The 18,765-nt window shown below is 42.1% G+C and overlaps 2 protein-coding genes across 2 annotated transcripts; both read left to right on the top strand.

Moving 5' to 3' along the window:
- The first annotated feature begins 2,078 nt into the window (after positions 1-2,078).
- LOC113612099 (proline-rich protein 23C-like) lies at positions 2,079-4,536 on the top strand. Its single transcript, XM_027091691.1, has one exon. It carries the CDS (start codon positions 2,960-2,962, stop codon positions 3,743-3,745), a length of 786 nt encoding a protein of 261 aa, XP_026947492.1. The 5' UTR covers positions 2,079-2,959; the 3' UTR covers positions 3,746-4,536.
- An 11,263-nt stretch (positions 4,537-15,799) lies between these two features.
- LOC113612079 (proline-rich protein 23C-like) lies at positions 15,800-16,558 on the top strand. The gene has a single exon (XM_027091652.1). It carries the CDS (start codon positions 15,800-15,802, stop codon positions 16,556-16,558), a length of 759 nt encoding a protein of 252 aa, XP_026947453.1.
- The last annotated feature ends 2,207 nt before the right edge of the window (positions 16,559-18,765 follow it).

Here is an 18,765-nt window from a genome sequence, read left to right as displayed (position 1 = left end):
GGGGAGAGTCGGTTGTCCCAACCAGTCTTAACCAGCTGACGTTCAAACTGGACAACTGACTCCAAGTTCCAAGAAAAAGACTCGGGCAAACATCTTAAGACTCTTACATCAGAGGTACTTATCTATAGGGGTCGTGAAGAGGTCTTGTAGCTTATCGTTTAGGCTTCATGATGCTTGGAGGATATGCAAGTTTTTGTACAAACAGTTAAAGTGAGCTTGACCAGTGAAGGCAGTTTACAGTTTACTATTTACTAATTAAGTTATAGTCTAATGGATGTAACTGATGACTATCATATAAGTTTCATAATGACAAGGTAAAGAGTATGAGTCGAGGTAGGAGGGAGGACAAAATTACTGAAGAGGAAGAGAACTAAGAAGCCAAGATGTGGGGGGAGGAGGGATCCATGACAATATTAAACTCACCACAAATTATAGCAGATGTGGAATGAGTGAGAATTACAGTGAATCAAGTGCTAAAGTCTTCAAAGACTGTGACAGAGACATTTGCTACACATACATTTGATAAGTGACTGGTACTAGTATGACTGAACCCCAATTTCTTTAAACAATATTTTGTTTATTTACAGAATGTGGTAATACTATGAAGGCCACAGAGAGAGGGATGAGATAAAGAATAAATGAAGAAACCATTCCAAACAAAATGGTCAGAAATGCCCTTTTCAAGAAAGTGCTCTCGGAGTTGGTCTTTGAAGAAGGAACCAACACTGCAAAAAGTTGGAGGAAAAGTTGAAACCTAATTTTTTTAAGTAAAAAAAGAAAGAAGATCGGAATATTTCAAAGAATTAAATATAATATTGGCTAATAAGCATATGAAAAAAATGATCCACCTTGACTGGCAATCAGAAGTGCAAAATGAGAACACAATGATATAGCATTTTACTACACCAGGCTGGAAAACAGTTAAGAGTCTATCAATAAGAAATGTTTACAAGGATGTAATGAAATGGAAACATACTCCGCTCACAGGAGTTTAAACTGTGAAAAATATTTTGGAAAAAAAAAGAGGAACGCATTACCTATTAACACTTTTTTTAATTTTTTTTTTAATAATTTTTAAATTTATTTATTTTTGGCTGTGTCTGGTCTTCGGTGCTGCATGCTGGCTTTTCTCTAGTTGAGGCCAGGAGAGGCTACTCTTGGTTGCAGTGCGCGGGCTTCTCATCGCCGTGGCTTCTCTTGTTGCGGAGCACAGGCTCTACGCACACGGGCTTCAGTAGTTGTGGCGCACGGGTTTTGCTGCTCTGCAGCATGTGGGATCTTCCCAGATCAGGGATCAAACCCGTGTCCCCTGCATTGGCAGGCAGATTCTTAACCACTGCGTCACCAGGGAAGTCCCTACCTATTAACTTCAAAAGACACACATAGGACCAATTAGTAATTCACTCTCAGGTGTATGCAATAAATGTATGAGTTAAGAGTTCATGATTTAAAACCAGGTAAGTCTGCATTGGATGCCTATATCTAACACAAACTTGGTACATATTTAAGTTTTGAAACCTCACTTGACCACTCTGAGCTTAGGTGTAGTGATAAGTAAAAAAGATCATTTTTTTTTCAAAGATGGCAGGAAGCAACTTTTGCAGGTCATAGATACTTTTATGGTTTTGATTGTGGTGGTAGTTTCACGAGTGTACGCTTATCTACAAACTCAAGTTGTTTATATTAAATGTGTACAGCTTTTTGTATGTCAGTCATACCTCAACAAAGTGTTGGGCTATCTTTTAAGAAAAAGATCATTTTCTGGACTTCCCTGGTGGCGCAGTAGTTAAGAATCCGCCTGCCAATGCAGGAGACACGGGTTCGAGCCCTGGTCCGGGAAGATCCCACATGCCGTGGAGCAACTAAACCCGTGTGCCGCAACTACTGAGCCTGCACTCTAGAGCCCAAGACCCACGACTACTGAGCCTGTGTGCCACAACTACAGAAGCCCGTGTGCCTAGAGCCTGTGCTCCGCAACAAAGAGAAGCCACCGCAACGAGAAGCCTGTGCACCGCAGCGAACAGTAGCCCCCGCTCGCCGCAACTAGAGAAAGCCCGCACGCAGCAACAAAGACCCAACGCAGCCAAAAATAAATAAAAATTAAAAAATTTTTTTAAAAAAGATCATTTTTTAAACCTCAGTAGAATGGCTGACATAATAAATACTGAATAAAACAATTATACTAAGATTGTTTTAATTTTATAACAGCTTTTATCTTCAGGAAGGAACTGCCACAAATATTTTACTACTAAGACAGAACTTTACCTAAACATATATGAGTATTTTCCATTTACTCCTGAAATGAAAGACCAAGCATTAAAGGAATTTCATGGGACATTTAGATAGGTCCGTTTTATGTTGCCAAGGGGGTGGTCTATTTGAGTGGTTTTTTTCTCTAGAATGCCTGAAATCAAAGGAAAATATTAACCTTAAAGGTGACTAATATTTAAAGTTCCATTTCCGGTGTATCTTTTTTTCCTCTAAAAATGAAGTACACGAGTATTCTGCCCCCTGTAGGACTGCAACAGTAGCTTCCTACCAACCACAGCCCCGGCTATTGGGCAGCACAGACACCGCGAGTTCTACGGGGCGGAGCCTTGGAAGGGGCGGAGCTTAGCGTGACATTTTGCGACTAGGATTCCACTGGCTTCACCTGCAACATCTTTCGCTGTCTGTTGCGTAGACGAATCGGCGAGAGGAGCTGAAGATTCGAAGGCGCCAGGCCCAGCCTAGCGACAGACGCCGATCCCCTAGAAACCTGAACTGCAGGATCCCGGGGAGGCGGCCCCGGAGCTCCGAGGACTCGTCCCGTATCGCGCAGTCCTGCCGTCCCCGCATCGCGCCGCCCCGCCCCGGCTTGCCTCAGCCGTCGTCGGAACCCGTCACAGCGTGCAGGATCGAGCGCTCCGCCCCCTCGCCCTCTGCCAGGCCCCGGGAGCGCTGTCCGTCGGTCGAGGTCATGGGCAGCCGGCCCCGCAGCCCCAGTGCCTACCCTGCGGACTGGTGGGGACCGCAGGCCGAAGGACCCGGCCCCGCCAAGCGCCGCCGCACGGAGGAGCCCGAGGGCCCCGAGTCCGAGTCCGAGGCGACGCCCAGCCTGGACAACCTGACGGAACCTCCGACCGCGGACGCGCTCACTTCCGTAGTGGTCCTGCCCGCCGGCTGTGGCCTGCACCTGTCCCTAGACGACGTCGACGTGCTCCTTGAGCCCGAGCCCACGTCCGTGCTGCAAGTGTCTCTCGGAGATCACATCCTCATGCTGGTCCCCGAGGCCCTCCTGGGCTCGGGTGTGGAAGGCCCGTGGGGACAGGGCCTGGGACGGGGCGCTTTCCTGAGCCCTCCCGGGGAGTACATGGCCCTGGCGCCGGGATTCTTCTGCGCAGCTGTCCCAGAGATCGCCTGCCAAGAAGAGGCCAACAAGGAGGAAGCAGACGCCGAGTTCCTGCCGCCTGGGATGGATGCTGAGGCCGGCTCCGTCGCTGGGCTCCGCAGCCCCACCGCAAGGGTGTCGGGCCCCAGCGCGCAGGGCTTTGTCCCAGAGCCCTGGCCTCGGGCGCCCACCCCTAGTCCAGAGAAAGGCTCTCCTCACCACGACGACAACCTGGGCTTCCACCTTCTGGAGCCCTTCCCCGACTCACCACTCCAACCTCTACCTCCCTCTCCGAGTCCTCCGGGTCCTCACGAGCGCCCCCAACACCCCCATGGTCCTAAGCGCAAGGCCCAGAGATGTCTGTTCCCGGAATGAACTGCACCCCGGTACACACACACACAAATTCTGGCTACCATCCTGGAGGCCCAATGGATTTCCCAGCGTCTTTTACACTGAATGTCCTACAACCTGGAAATTAAGCATTTCGTGTGCCAACAACTCCTTTTCCCCTCCAGACTGGCTATAGTAGCAGGAGAAGACGTCAGGAAAAGAAAGCAGACTCTAGACCTCATCTTTGTAATGGAAAATCTGCCCAGGGATACCGGACAATGTGTTTTCAGACATCTGGACTTCTTTACAAGATCATTCTCAGACCCATCCATTCCCGCTCGTTTGCATCAGTTATTTTCTCTCAAATTCCACTCTCTCCAGCACCATACCGTTGCTACCCTATTTCTCCCCAAACCAAAAAATAAATGGATTTCTCATGTTATGTGTTTTCCCGTGAATTTATAAAGATTTTTAGCCATGGCTTTTTTCTTTCTTGGTGTTTTGAGCTTCTCTCCTGGAAAACTGCAAAACAGTATGATGGTTACTATACATAATTGTATGATGTTTGTTCATAGCTTCCTCTTAACCTGAGGAAGTTCTCTTCCAGTCAAGTTCACTTTTCATTATGAATAAATGTTGGATTTTATCAGATGTTTTCAGCACGTATTAGGATACGCGTTTCGTTTTTAAATCTGTTCCTCTGGTTATTTTCACTCACAGACTGATGTGAAATGTCTGCATTCCTGCTATTCCACATTATTCATACCTTTTAAATTCTACCCTGAGTTTTTTCTTTTGTAAATCAAACCTCTAACTTTTAAAACATTAATTTAGGGGCCTCCCTGGTGGCGCAGTGGTTAAGAATCTGCCTGCTAATGCAGGGGACACGGGTTTGAGCCCTGATCCGGGAAGATCCCACATGCCTCGGAGCAACTAAGCCCATTAGGCACGACTGAAGCCCGTGCACCTAGAGCCCATGCTTCGCAACCAGAGAGAAGCCCGTGCATCTCAACAAAGAGTAGCCCCCGCTCACTGCAACTAGAGAAAGCCGGTGCGCAGCAACGAAGACCCAATGCAGCCAAAAATAAATAAATAAAATTTTTAAAAAATAAAACATTAATTACCATATTTGTTTCACATATTTATAAAAGAAATAAAATCTACAGGTAAAGCTGAAAACAAGATGGTTTCAGTTTTCTTAAACATCAATAGTATTTATATTCACCAACATGCTTTACCATTTCCTCTCTACCTCTTTATTCTTATATTCCACTCTCAAAGTCTAGCCTCAATTTTCTTCTTGCTGAAGAATATACGTTAATAGTTCTTTCCACTGTACCCTATGTGTAGTAAATTATCTTTGTTTTGTAAATCTCAGCATGTTTTGCGTAGTACACTCTCTTAGTCTTGTATATCTGAAAATGTTTTATTATATATTCATTCCTAATTCTAAAGTTTTATTTAAGTACTTTAAAGACATTACTCCATTGTTCTGCCATTTTTTATTGTTGTTGCAGGCAAGAGGTCTCCGCCAATCAAGTTGTTATTCCTATTATATTTGATTCAGCTGTTCATTAGCACATTTTTTAATTTAGTTTTATTTTTTATTGAAGTATAGTTGATTTACATTGTTGTGTTAGTTTCTGGTGTACAGCAAAGTTATATATTTTTTTCCATATTCTTTTACATGGTTATGGTTTATTACAGGATATTGCATATAATTCCCTGTGCTATACAGTAGGACCTTGTTTATCTGTTTTACATTGAATACATAATAGTTTTGTATCTGCTAATCCCAAACTCCTAATTTATCTCTCCCCCACCCTCTTTCCCCTTTGGTAAGCATGAGATTGTTTTCTATGTCTGTGAGTCTATTTCTGTTTTGTAAATAAGTTCATTTGTATTATATTTTAGATTCCACATATAAGTGATAACTTATGATATCTGTCTTTCTTTGACTTACTTCACTTAGTACGATAATCTCTAGGTCCATCCATGTTGCTGCAAATGGCATCATTTCATTCTCTTTTATGGCTGAGTAGTATTCCAGTGTATAGGTATGCCACATCTTTTTATCCATTCATCTGTAGATAGGCATTTAGTAGGTTGCTTCCATGTATGGCTATTTTTTTTTCATTTATTTATTTATTTATTTAATTTTTGGCTGTGTTGGGTTTTGTTGCTGCATGTGGGCTTTCTCTAGTTGCAGCGAGTGGGGGCTACTCTTCGTGGCAGTGCGCAGGCTTCTCATTGCGGTGGCTTCTCTTGTTGCAGAGCACGGGGTCTAGGCACGCAGGCTTCAGTAATGGCATGTGGGCTCAGTAGCTGTGGCTCGTGGGCTCTAGCCTAGTGGGCTTCAGTAGTTGTGGCACACGGGCTTAGTTGCTTGGTGGCATGTGGGGTCTTCCCAGCCCAGGGCTCAAACCCGTGTCCCCTGCACTGGCAGGCAGATTCTTAACCACTGCGCCACCAAGGAAGTAGCCAGTTGGCTATTTTAAACAGTGATACTATGAACACTGGGGTGCATGTATCTTTTCAAATTAGAGTTTTCTCTGGATATTTGCCCAGGAGTGGGACTGCTGGACCATATAGCAACTGTTTTTAGTTTTTTAAGAAATCTCCATACTGTTCTCCATAATGGCTGCACCAATTTACATGCCCTTCAACACTGTAGGAGAGTTCCCTTTTCTCCACACCCTCTCCAGCATTTATTATATGTGGACTTTTTAATGATGGTCATGCTGACCAGTGTGAGGTGATAACCTCATTGTAGTTTTGATTTGCATTTGTCTAGTAATTAGTGATGTTGAGCATCTTTTCATGTGCTTTTTGGCCTTCTGTATGTCTTCTTTGGAGAAATGTCTATTTAGGTCTTCTGCCCTTTTTTTTTTTTTTTTTTCGCAGTACGCAGGCCTCTCACTGTTGCGGCCTCTCCCGTTGTGGAGCACAAGCTCCGGATGCGCAGGCTCAGCGGACATGGCTCAGGGGCCCAGCCGCTCCGTGGCATGTGGGATCTTCCCGGACCAGGCACGAACCTGTGTCCCCTGAATCGGCAGGCGGACTCTCAACCACTGCGCCACCAGGGAAGCCCTGCCCATTTTTTGATTGGATTCTTTGGGTTTTTTGTTATAGAGTTATATAACCTGTTTGTATATTTTGGAAATTAAGCCCTTGTCAGTGACATCAGTTGCAAATTTTTTCCCCCATCCATAGGCTGTCTTTTCATTTTGTTTATGGTTTCTTTTGCTGTGTAAAAGCTTGTAAGTTTGATTAGGTCCCATTTGTTTATTTTTGCTTTTATTTCTATTGCCTTGGGAGACTGACCTATGGAAACACTGCTACGATTTTTGTCAGAGAATATTTTGTCTATGTTCTCTTCTAGGAGTTTTATGGTGTCATGTCTTATATTTAAATCTTTAAGCCATTTTGGGTTTATTTTTGTGTATGGTGTGAGGGACTGTTTTTTTAACATCTTTATTGGAGTATAATTGCTTTACAGTGGTGTGTTAGTTTCTGCTTTATAACAAAGTGAATCAGTTATACACATACATATGTCCCCATATCTCTTCCCTCCTGCGTCTCCCTCCCTCCCACCCTCCCTATCCCACCGCTCTAGGTGATCACAAACCACCAAGCTGATCTCCCTGTGCTATGCGGCTGCTTCACACTAGCTATCTATTTTACATTTGGTAGTGTGTGAGAGAATGGCGAGGGACTGTTCTAATATCACTGATTTACATGCAGCAGTCCAGCTTTCCCAACATCACTTGCTGCAGAGACTGTCTTTCTATGTTGTATATGCTTGCCTCCTTTGTCAAAGACTGACTGTAGGTGTGTGGGTTTACTTCTGGGCTCTCTATTCTGTTCCATTGATCCATATGTCTGTTTTTGTGCCAATACCACACTATTATGATTACTGTAGCTTTGTAGTATTGTCTGAAGAAGGAGGTTATGCCTCCAACTTTGTTCTTTTTCCTCAGGATTGCTTTGGCAATTCTGGGTTTTTTATGGTTCCATATAAATTTTAGGATTATTTGTTCTAGTTCTGTGAAAAATGTCATGGGTAATTTGATAGGGCTCGCATTAAATCTGTACATTGCCTTGGGGAGTATGGCCATTTTACAATATTGATTCTTCCAATCCAAAAGCATGGGATATCTTTCCATTTCTTTGAATCATCTTCAATGTCCTTTATCAGTGTTCTATAGTTCTCAGCATATAAGTCTTTAACGCCCTTGGTCAGGCTTATTCCTAAGTATTTTTTGACATTTTAGCATATTTTAAAATGTTTCTTTTCCTTTGGCATCCTACAGTTTTACTGTAACATCTCTAGGGGTAGATTCTATTTTTATTTGGCTCGATGGATTTGGTTAACTATCAATATGGGAAATTATCTCTTGCCTGAAATCCCACAAAATCTTAGGCTCTATCTCTTGTAATAACACACATCCTCGGGCTTCCCTGGTGGCGCAGTGGTTGAGAATCTGCCTGCCAATGCAGGGGACACGGGTTCTGAGCCCTGGTCTGGGAAGATCCCACATGCCGCGGAGCACCTGGGCCCGTGAGCCACAACTACTGAGCCTGCGCGTCTGGAGCCTGTTCCGCAACAAGAGAGGCCGCGATAGTGAGAGGTCCACGCACCGCGATGAAGAGTGGCCCCCACTCGCCGCAACTAGAGAAAGCCTTCGCACAGAAACGAAGACCCAACACAGCCAAAAATAATAAATTAATTAAAAAAAAAAACACATCCTCATGTCTGGAAATCCAATCAGATAAATAGTGGCACTGCTCAATCTCCCATGACTCTTAACATCTTAATATCATGTGCTGTATGCTTTGTCAACTCCAGCTTTCTATTTTTTAATCCAATTAATACTTTAATCAAGTTTCTTCTGTTTATACTTCTACAAGAATGTATTTATTTCAAAGAATTTTTTTCAAGATTTTACTTCCTTATTCTTGTTTCAAAACTTCCCCACTTAGTATTATAAACTCCTATTTTTGTTTCATGGATGGTATTCCATCCTTTATGTTTTGAAATTATTTAAACATTAATTAATGGCTCCCTTAATTCAATTTCCTCACAAGTAAAATCTCCTATTCTTTGTTCTTTCATCACTTTGGATTGCCGCATATGCTTGGTCATTTCATTGGTGGGTGCCTTTTGAGTGAGAATTCATCTTCTTCATCTCACAGTTATAATTTTTTATAATTTCCACTTCCTAGTGGAAAACAACTCAGAGCCATGGCTTTTGGAACTCTAGAACGTCACAGGTCTAATCCCCAAGCAATTACATGTCACAAATCACAACTGGTCATTTGCAGTTTCCACCTGTCTTTCCTGATCAACCACAGGTACAACCTTGAAATAGTCGTCACTGCCTCTTCAACCTCTGATGATTGGCAATGGGCTGATTTTGAGCCCCCTCAAAAGAACAGAAATCCCAGCTGCCATTATATATTTTAGTCTCAGTGCCCCAAATACATCAAAATATCAGCTGTCCATTCAGAGATTGGATTTTCTACTCTGTCTCTGGTCCCTGCAAGCTTGTGTCTTTCTTTTCAAAGTAGATGTCTATATTTAATATGCTTTAATATTTCCTATCATTGCTCTCTGCCTCCAGTAGAAGGAATCCCCTGTACTACCATCTCATCCACAATTCCCACCACAATTCCACAATCTCTCATCCTTACCCCCAAAACATAGCAATCAATCAGACACAAGTCCCAGCCTAATTATCTGATTATTATGAAGAGGGAAGATGGCCCTGTTTGCAAAATTATACCTTCTATTGCAAGAGCCTCATAATCTACATTAGAAATAACTGAGGGTACCCATTTTTAGCAACATGTGAACCAAACAGTACAAAATATCCTCAAGAGGAACACTCATGAAACTGATGGATAAAAATTATTTTAGTATTTTAAAGGCATATCACAGCTAGTAAAAATGTAAGAGAAATCTTCCAAGGTCAAAAATGATGACATATCACAAACCCAGACAGGAAAGTGTATGCTAAAACAAGAAGGTACATGGGGATACCTAACATTCTATGATGACCTAGAGCTTTGGTTTTAATGGCCCATTTATGGGGGAGCGAATAAAAGTCCGGGTCACACAGCCCTGAAAAAAATCCCAGGCTTCCAGAAAATACCTCCAATAGCTAATCTAACAAGAAAAAGAAAAAAAACACCTCATAAAACAAAAGGAGATGGGACATAAATGTATCTGTCTCAGCCTTGGCTCCAGGTAGAATTGAACAGAATAGGGGGTAGGTGACAGTTTAGTTCAAGATATTCTCTGGTAGACGGTTAACCTGGCAAAAGTAAAACAAATTTTCTCTGAGAATACAGCTTATACTCAGGGCTAAGTACCTTCTCAGAGATGACCTTCTTGTGATTCTAAACTTATAATCCAAAATCAGAGAACACATAAGGGAAGAAACCACCATAAGTAAGAAAAAATGAGAAATATTCAAAACAAGGAAAAGGTAAATCAGTCCCTCAAATGATTGAAATTGATGAATTATCATATATAAACTATCTTAAAATAAAATTAATATGATTTGAGGACACAAAAGAGGGCAACATAAGTGTAGCTAAGAAAAAATATCAAAAGATATGGCAACTTTAAAAGGGAACTAAAGAAAATTTCTGGGGATTAAATTTGTAAACATGGAAGTGAGAAATACAATGAATGGGTTAAACAACAGTTTAGACAGAATTAAAAATGGATGGGAACACTGAACTAGAGAAGTCACCCATAAAGCTTTTGCACAGTAAAGGAAATCATAAATAAAATGAAAAGACAACCCACAAAATGTGAGAAAATATCTGCAAACGATGCGACTGACAAGGGACTAATCTGCAAAACATACAAACAGCTCATGCAGCTCAATAAAACAAACAACCCAATCAAAAATTGGGCAGAAGACCTAAATAAACATTTCTCCAAAGAAGAAATAAATATGGCCAAAAAGCACATGAGGGACTTCCCTGGTGGAGCAGTGGTTAAGAATCACCTGCCAATGCAAGGGACACGGGTTCGATCCCTGGTCCGGGAAGATCCCACATGCTGCGGAGCAACTAAGCCCGTTCGCCACAACTACTGAGCCTGCACTCTAGAGCACGTGAGCCACAACTACTGAGCCCACATGCCACAACTACTGAAGCCTGCGTGCCTAGAGCCCATGCTCCGCCAGCAAGAGAAGCCACTGCAATGAGAAGCCCACGCACTGCAGTGAAGAGTAGCCCCCGCACGCCTCAACTAGAGAAAGCCCGTGAGCAACAAGGAAGACCCAACACAGCCATAAATAAATAAATAAATCTATATTTTAAAAAAAACACATGAAAAGATGCTCAACATCACTAAATATTAGAGAAATGCAAATCAAAACTTCAGTGAGGTATCACCTCACACTGGTCAGAATGGCCATCATTTAAAAGTCTACAAATAATAATTGCTGGAGAGGGTGTGGTGAAAAGGGAACCCTCCTACACTGCTGGTGGGAATGTAAGTTGGTGCAGCCACTATGGAAAACAGTATGGAGGTTCCTTAAAAAACTAAAAATAGAACTACCACATGATCGAGCAATCCCACTCCTGGGCATATATCTGGATAAAACTCTAATTCAAAAAGATACATGCACCCCAGTGTTCATTGCAGCACTAGTTACAATAGCAAGACACAGAAGCAACCTAAATATCCATCGACAGAGGGGTGGATAAAGAAGATGTGATACATATATAAAATGGAATACTACTCAGCCATAAAAAAGAAATAATGTCATTTGCAGCAACGTGGATGGCCCCAGAGAATATCATACTAAGTGAAGTAAGTCAGACAGAGAAAGACAAATATCGTATGATATCACTTAAAAGTGGAATCTAAAAAGATGATATTTATTTACAAAACAGAAACAGACTCACAGACTTCGAAAACAAACTTATGGTTACCAAAGGGAAAGGTGGGGGGAGGGATAAATTAGGAGTTTGGGATTAACATATACACATTACTATATATAAAATAGATGATCAACAAGGACCTACTGTATAGCACAGGGAAGTCTACTCAATATTCTGCAATAACCTATATGGGAAAAGAATCTGAAAAAGAATGGATATATGTATATGTATAACTGAACCACATTGCTGTTACACTGGAAACTAACACAACATTGTAAATCAACTATATCCCAATATAAAATAAAAATTAAAAAAAGAAAATGGAAACACTGAGCTAGAGAAATCATCCATAAAGCTAAGGAGGGTAAAAACATAAAATATGAAAGGGAGACTAAGAGACATTATCAGAGAGGGAGTAGTTCTACTACATGACTGTTGTAGATAGAGAGGGGGAACACTGAAAGCACAGGAAGTAGCTTTATTCACAGAAATAATGAATGAGAAATTCTCCAGATGTGATGACAGAAAAAAATCAGTCACTCATTCATTCAACAAACATGCATTAAGTGCCTACTATGTACCAGGCACCTTTCCAAACTCCAGGAGTACAGCCAAGAACAAAATAGTTAAAAATTACTGCCTTCATGGAGTACAATAATTCACACAAGAAGTAACGGTGCCTTACATTAAAGTAATAGAAGAGGAGTGATATGAAGTGGCATGTAGTTGGATATATTCTGAAGACAGAGAAAACAGAATTTCCTCATGCAAGAGGTGAGAGAGATGCTAGGATAACTTTAGGGTTTGGGACAAGGGCAAAAAAAATGCAATTGTTATTTTCTGAAATTGGAAAGACCTAAGGGTAGTACATATAGAAAAAAATGTTCAATTTTGGACATATGTCATGTGAAGTGCCTGTTACATATTCAGTGGAGATGTTTAGTAGGAAGTGAGAGATGGGAGTCTAGAATGCAGGGGAGTGGTATAAGATAGAGATACACCAGTGTTCTGTAAAAACTACCTAATGTGCATTTTGAAATCACCAAGAATTATGACAGCATCAAGAGAGAGTGACAGAGGGACTTCCCTGGTGGTGCGGTGGTTAAGACTCCATGCTCCCAATGCAGCGGGCCTGGGTTCGATCCCTGGTCAGGGAACCAGATCCCACATGCATGCCACAACTAAGAGTTTGCATGCCACAACTAAGGAGCCCACAAGCAGCAACTAAGACCTGGTACAACCAAATAACAATAGAGAGTGACAGAAAGCCAAGAGTAAAAAACATTTAAGGAGTGAGGGAGAGGCGTCCTACAGTTGGAAAGAGGGTAGAGGATTGCACCAAGACAGATTAGACAGTGGTTATACTCTGATGATGTGAAATTCAGGAATAATGGAGATATGAATGGGAAACATCAATGAGGAGCAAGAATAACATACACTGTACCTCCAGCCATGGGTACTAGGGGTATGTGAGAGAAAATAGCCTCCACTTGAGAAGCCTCCAGGGAAAAAAGGGAACTCAGAAGAAGCAGGTTTCAGTTATAAAAAGAAAGTTAAAGGGAATATCACGGAAGTTGAAGAGTTTTTAGTTCTGTGATTGACTATGAGTTCCAGAAGGCAGAATGAAAAGGAGAAGGATATGAGGTAGTGAGAAAAGGCCAGGTACTGAGTATTTGAAGATTTTTAATCTGAGATATTAGGGATGAACAGTTTCCTACAATGAACAGGAGTAAAAGGCATGATGAAATTAGTCTTCATGATCCTATGGCAAGTAGAGGTGGCAAGACTTTCAGCATGGAAGAAAGGGAAAAGAAGCCTATTTGCAAGAATATACATAGTTCTGGGACATAGTATAGTGTCCTCATTCAGGAAGCACAACAACTTTCAAGATTGATAAATTTTAAAAAATACACATTTAGACAGACTACTATAAACCCACAAAACACCAAATCCAAAGAGAATATTTTTTATAAGCAGAAAGAAAAGACAACTACAATAAAAAGGCAATTCAGTCAGACAACTGACTTCTCAGAAACAGCAATGGAAGACAGTAAACAGTGGAATAATAGCAGTACTGCTAGAAAACAAGTGTTTTGACCAGGAATTCTTTGCTTAATAAATCCATTTTTCAAAAATGGTCATAAACAAAGATTTTGTCGACTAAAAAACTTATTATGAAAGTATACTAATTTAATTAGTATTGTATTAATTATTATATGTTAAATATTTTGCAAACAATGTATTAAAAGTATTAATTGTGTGAAATTGCTTCTGGTTAGACAATTAAATCAGTGCATCATAATAGATGAAAAACATATCCACACGTAAACCAAAAAGTATGTAACCCAGGAAATGATGCAGTTCAAAGAGAAAAGATTTTTTTTTTTTTGGCCATGCTGCGCAGCTTGTGGGATCTTAGTTCCCCGACCAGGGATCAAACCCATGTCCCCTGCGGTGGAAGCACAGAGTCTTAACCAACAGACTGTCAGGCAAGTCCCAGGAAAGCACTTTTCAATAAAAGAATTGGGTCAACATGCACAATGAGGAAAAAATTGAAATTGAATCACTGTCTCATCCATAGACAACAATCATTTTTAAATCTGGATTTGGATAAAGAGTTTAAATTTTGAAAAGCGAAGATTTAAATATTCGGAAGATATAAAAATTATCTTGGAATAGGGAGTATTTCTTAAACAATACACAAAAATTACAAAGCATAGAGAACAACACTAATACATCTGAAACTATATTAAAGTTAAGAAATTCTGTTTATCAAAAGGCACTATAAAGAATGTGAATACAAACAAGCCACAAAATGGGAAAAGATAATTTCAACACACATAAATATAAAAGAAGTTCCAAAATTCAGTAACATCCAAAAATGGGCAAAAGACATAAACACATACTACACAGATGTTACACAAGTGGCCAATACATATGAAAACATGATCAACCTTATAAGTAATCAGAGAAATACAGTATAAATAAATGATGAAATACCATCAGATTGGAAAATGCTTAGAAATCTAACCATACTAAGTGTTGGCAAGGATGTGGTGGAAAGGGAACACTTACCCACTGCTCACAGAAATATAAATTAGCACAACTATTTAAGAAAGCAGTCTGGCTTTCTCTCTCCTATTGTTCCGGTGCCACACACTACTACCCAGCAATTCCACATCTAGGTTTTTTGCCATAAGCGTATAGGTAAAATGTCAAAGATCTCTGTTTTAAAGTTAAACGTGTGTATTTAATTCCCAAGTCCAACACAACCCTGGTGTTTAATTTTGTAAAATTTCCTTCTCTCCTCTGACCTTCACTAATGAGAAGTGAATAAACTAACTTTTTAAACACTCATTATAACACGTCAGACAGCAAGTTTAAAGACAAAGGCTAACTTCATGATAAAATTTCCATACTGTTATTAATAATTACCACATACTGGTCTCCAGAAACAACAACAAAAACTGCAATCAGTCCATTTCACTTGAATATTTTCAAGTTTTTTTACCGAAGAAAAATTGCATTTCTAATTTGTCTCCTGGGTGAAAAGAATTTCAAGAACCACGTGGGTAGGGTTGGGAAGGAGTGACTGGTGATGGGATAAAGGCTTTTCATAGCCTCATGGAAAATCTTAGAAGACATTAGACATAAGCTACTTCTAAAAGTAAGCAAGCAGTTGATGAGATTGTATTTTGGATATTTTCCCAAGAATAAAAGTAATAAAGACCACTGGGCCGCATACGGGCACCCAAGGAGTATTATGCTACACTTCCGTTTAAAAAAAAACAAAACTCTCCCGCTACTGCATTGCACTAACGCTGATCCAATCCTATCTCTGGCAGAAGGCGGGGCTTACACTGAGACTTCCCGGCAGCCGCAGGTCACATGACATCCCATGTTGTTAATCATCCAGCGAGCATAGGGGTCAGCGTGAAGAGCTGAAGATTCCAACGCCCGAGGCCCAACCCAGCTGCAGACGCAGCTCCGCTAGAAACCTGGACTGCGGTACTCTCGGGACGTGACCCCAGAGCTCCGAGGACTCGACCCGCATCGCGCTGTCCTGCGCCCCATTCGGCCCGTCCCGGCTTGCCTCACCTGTCATCGAGACCCGTCACAGCGTGCAGGACCGAGCGCCTCCTCGCCCTCTGCCAGGCTCTGGGACCGCCGCCCGCAGGTCCGTCGGTCAAGGTGATGGGCAGCCGGCCCCGCAGCCCCATCGCCTACCTTGCGGACTGGTGGGGGCCGCAGCCCGGAGGACCTGGCCCTGGTAAGCGCCATCGAATGGAGGAACCCGAAGCTGAGGCGGTGCCCAGCATGGACAACGTGCCTGAGCCCCAGGCCAAGGGCACGCTAACCTCCATGGTGGTCCTGCCCGCCGGCTGTGGCCTGCACCTGCCCCTGGACGACGTCGACCTGCTGCTGGAGCCCGAGCCCACGTCCGTGCTGCAAGTGTCTCTCGGAGATCACATCCTCATGCTGGTCCCCAAGGCCCTCCTGGGCTCGGGTGTGGAAGGCCCGTGGGGACAGGGCCTGGGACGGGGCGCTTTCCTGAGCGCTCCAGGGGAGTACATGGCCCTGGAGCCGGGATTCTTGTGCGCAGCTGTCCCAGAGATCGCCTGCCAAGAAGAGGCCAACAAGGAGGACGCGGACGCCGAGTTCCTGCCGCCTGGGATGGATGCTGAAGCCGGCTACGTCACAGGGCTCCGCAGCCCCGCGGCAAGGGTGTCAGGTCCCAGCGCGCAGGGCTTTGTCCCAGAGCCCTGGCCTCGGGCGCCCAACCCCAGTCCAGAGAGAGGCTCTCCTCACCATGACGACAACCTGTACTTGCACCTTCCGGAGCCCTTCCCCGACCCACCACTCCAACCTCTACCTCCCTCTCCTTGTCCGGGTCCTCACGAGCGCCCCCAACGCCCTCTCATGGTCCTCTGCTCAAGGGCGGAAAATGCCTGATCCCGGAATGAACTGCCTCCCACAATTCCTTGCACCCAGCTTCCGGCACTTAGTGATCTACCTACACTCACTTTGAGCCCATGCCACCGCTCAGAGATGCAGCATCTTCATTCATGGACAGTGGGCAGCTGCGTTTTTTATTTTGGTTTTGTTAGTTTTCGGGTTTTGGTGTTTTTTTTTAAGCAAAATGCCTTGATCGACAGCAGCAAAAAGATTTTTTTACAAAAGTAGATTCTGGTAAGGACTTTTCACAAGGGTAGACCACATATAGCCAACCATGGATGTTTAGATCCCTTGCCACTGCTGCATGAGCTGTTTCTTCCACCTCTGTCACCTTCGGCCAACTCCATTTTTCTTGTTTCACCGCTACTCTTGCCTCAAACTCACCTCAATTTTTTTCCAGTTTATCCCCTTTTTCATCACCTTCCCATGCATCTCTTCTTTCTCTCCATTCCAGGTTTTTTCCTTCCTTTTGTAATTGTAGTTTTACCTGTATGACCTCCGCAGTGTCCTCTGAAATGCTTCTGATCATTTTTTTTTAGCATGCACAATATTATTAAGAAGATCCTTGTGAAAGAGAAGCAAAGTAAACAGTAGTGGTCAGAGAGAGAAGACGAGGTATAGGAGGTCCAGCGACAGCCTCAGCCAACCTCACTGGGAGCTCTGGAGTTAGAATGGCTGGTCAGAGCTGTCCCAGGTTAGGTTGAAATAGCCCAATTCCCTCATCCATCAGTCTTTCAGTGTGAGAAACCAGGGAAGGGCCATGGTTCTGGGCAAGGCAGCTTTCCTCACTGGAGACAGTTTATAAAGGGGATAATAGCTGAAGCCAGTTATGGAAACAACTCTCACTGAAGAAGATTCTGGTTGGTGCATCACACTGTCCACCACAGATATGGTTCTTTTTATCTTGATGTTCATCTCCATTTATTCTGGTCTTTAACTAGCAGTAAAGAAATTGTAATTTTCTTCATATAGGTCTTGAATATTTAAATGAAGTCTGATCACCGACTTTCATTTTTCCTTTCTTCTTGCTTTCCTAACACTGTTCCCCGGAGCTGGTCAGTCAAGATAAATGCACATTGAATAAATAAATGAACAAATGGCACAAATGTAATACACTGGACTTTTTGGAAATATTTCTAAAAATACAACGAAAAAATGAGTGAAAGCAATATTTAATGGAAGGAGGAAAGGGGAAGCTATGATTTTTTTCCTTAAAGAAACAAGTTTGTACAATGCCATATTCCCCTGTACTTTAACAATCAAATGGCTAATTTTTAATTTCATGGCAGTCTAGGCTTTGCCTTGATTTCCCCATGGGGGTGATAAGAAGAACTGCTACACGCGAGGACACACTCAGCTTCACATCATGGACATTCCAGCTTGTGGGATCTTACTTGCCCAACCAGGGATCAAACCCAGGCCCTCAGCAGTGCAGAGTCCTAATCACTGGACCACCAGGGAATTCCCTGGTCTAATTTATTACTGAGCACTTTTTCATGCTCATGAGCCCATCACCCAGACTTGGCAGCTGTTACTTCTTAGTACTATTTCTTTAAAGTCTTTTTTACTGTAAAGAAATTATTAAAGATAATGTAGTCATATCCTTTGATCCCCATTTCCTGCTGCCCATTCCCAGAGGATTCTCATAACATCATGAATTTCGGGGGTATCATTCTAGTCAATACATGAATGCTACATGTATGGAGATATAAATAATCAATGTTTATGTTGCTTTGTGAACAATTAAATTTTTATAACTGGCATTATATTCTTCAGTTCACATTTTTCCTCAGTTATTTTTGAAATCATCACTTATAGATATATATATGGTCCATTTCTCCTAAAGGTTTTTGTTTCCATCATATGAATATACTATATTTTATTTGTTAATTTATTAATGGATATTTGCGTAGTTTTTAGTATTACAAACGAAACTGCAGTGAATATCCTCACACTTGTCATCTTATGCAACTGAGGAAGAGTTCCTCTAGGAAGTATACTTAGAAGTTGTATTGACGGGTGGTATAATATATACATTTACAGTTTTCTTCATAGTGCCAATTGTTCTCTTGGGTGGTTGCAACAGTTTAAACAGCCTCTAGCAGTCTTTCACCAAACTTTAAACTGTTTGCCAGTGGTATCTCATTTTTCAAATTTGCAATTTCCTAGCTACTGGTAAGATAGTGCAATTTTTCACATGTAAT

This window comes from Aethalodelphis obliquidens, unplaced genomic scaffold (assembly GCF_003676395.1).
Source record: "Aethalodelphis obliquidens isolate GAN/ISIS:26980383/991018 unplaced genomic scaffold, ASM367639v1 scaffold72, whole genome shotgun sequence".
Classification (NCBI taxonomy): Eukaryota; Metazoa; Chordata; class Mammalia; order Artiodactyla; family Delphinidae; genus Aethalodelphis; species Aethalodelphis obliquidens.
Note: the sequence above shows the minus strand (reverse complement) of the source record. Positions and strands in the feature narration are given on the sequence as shown.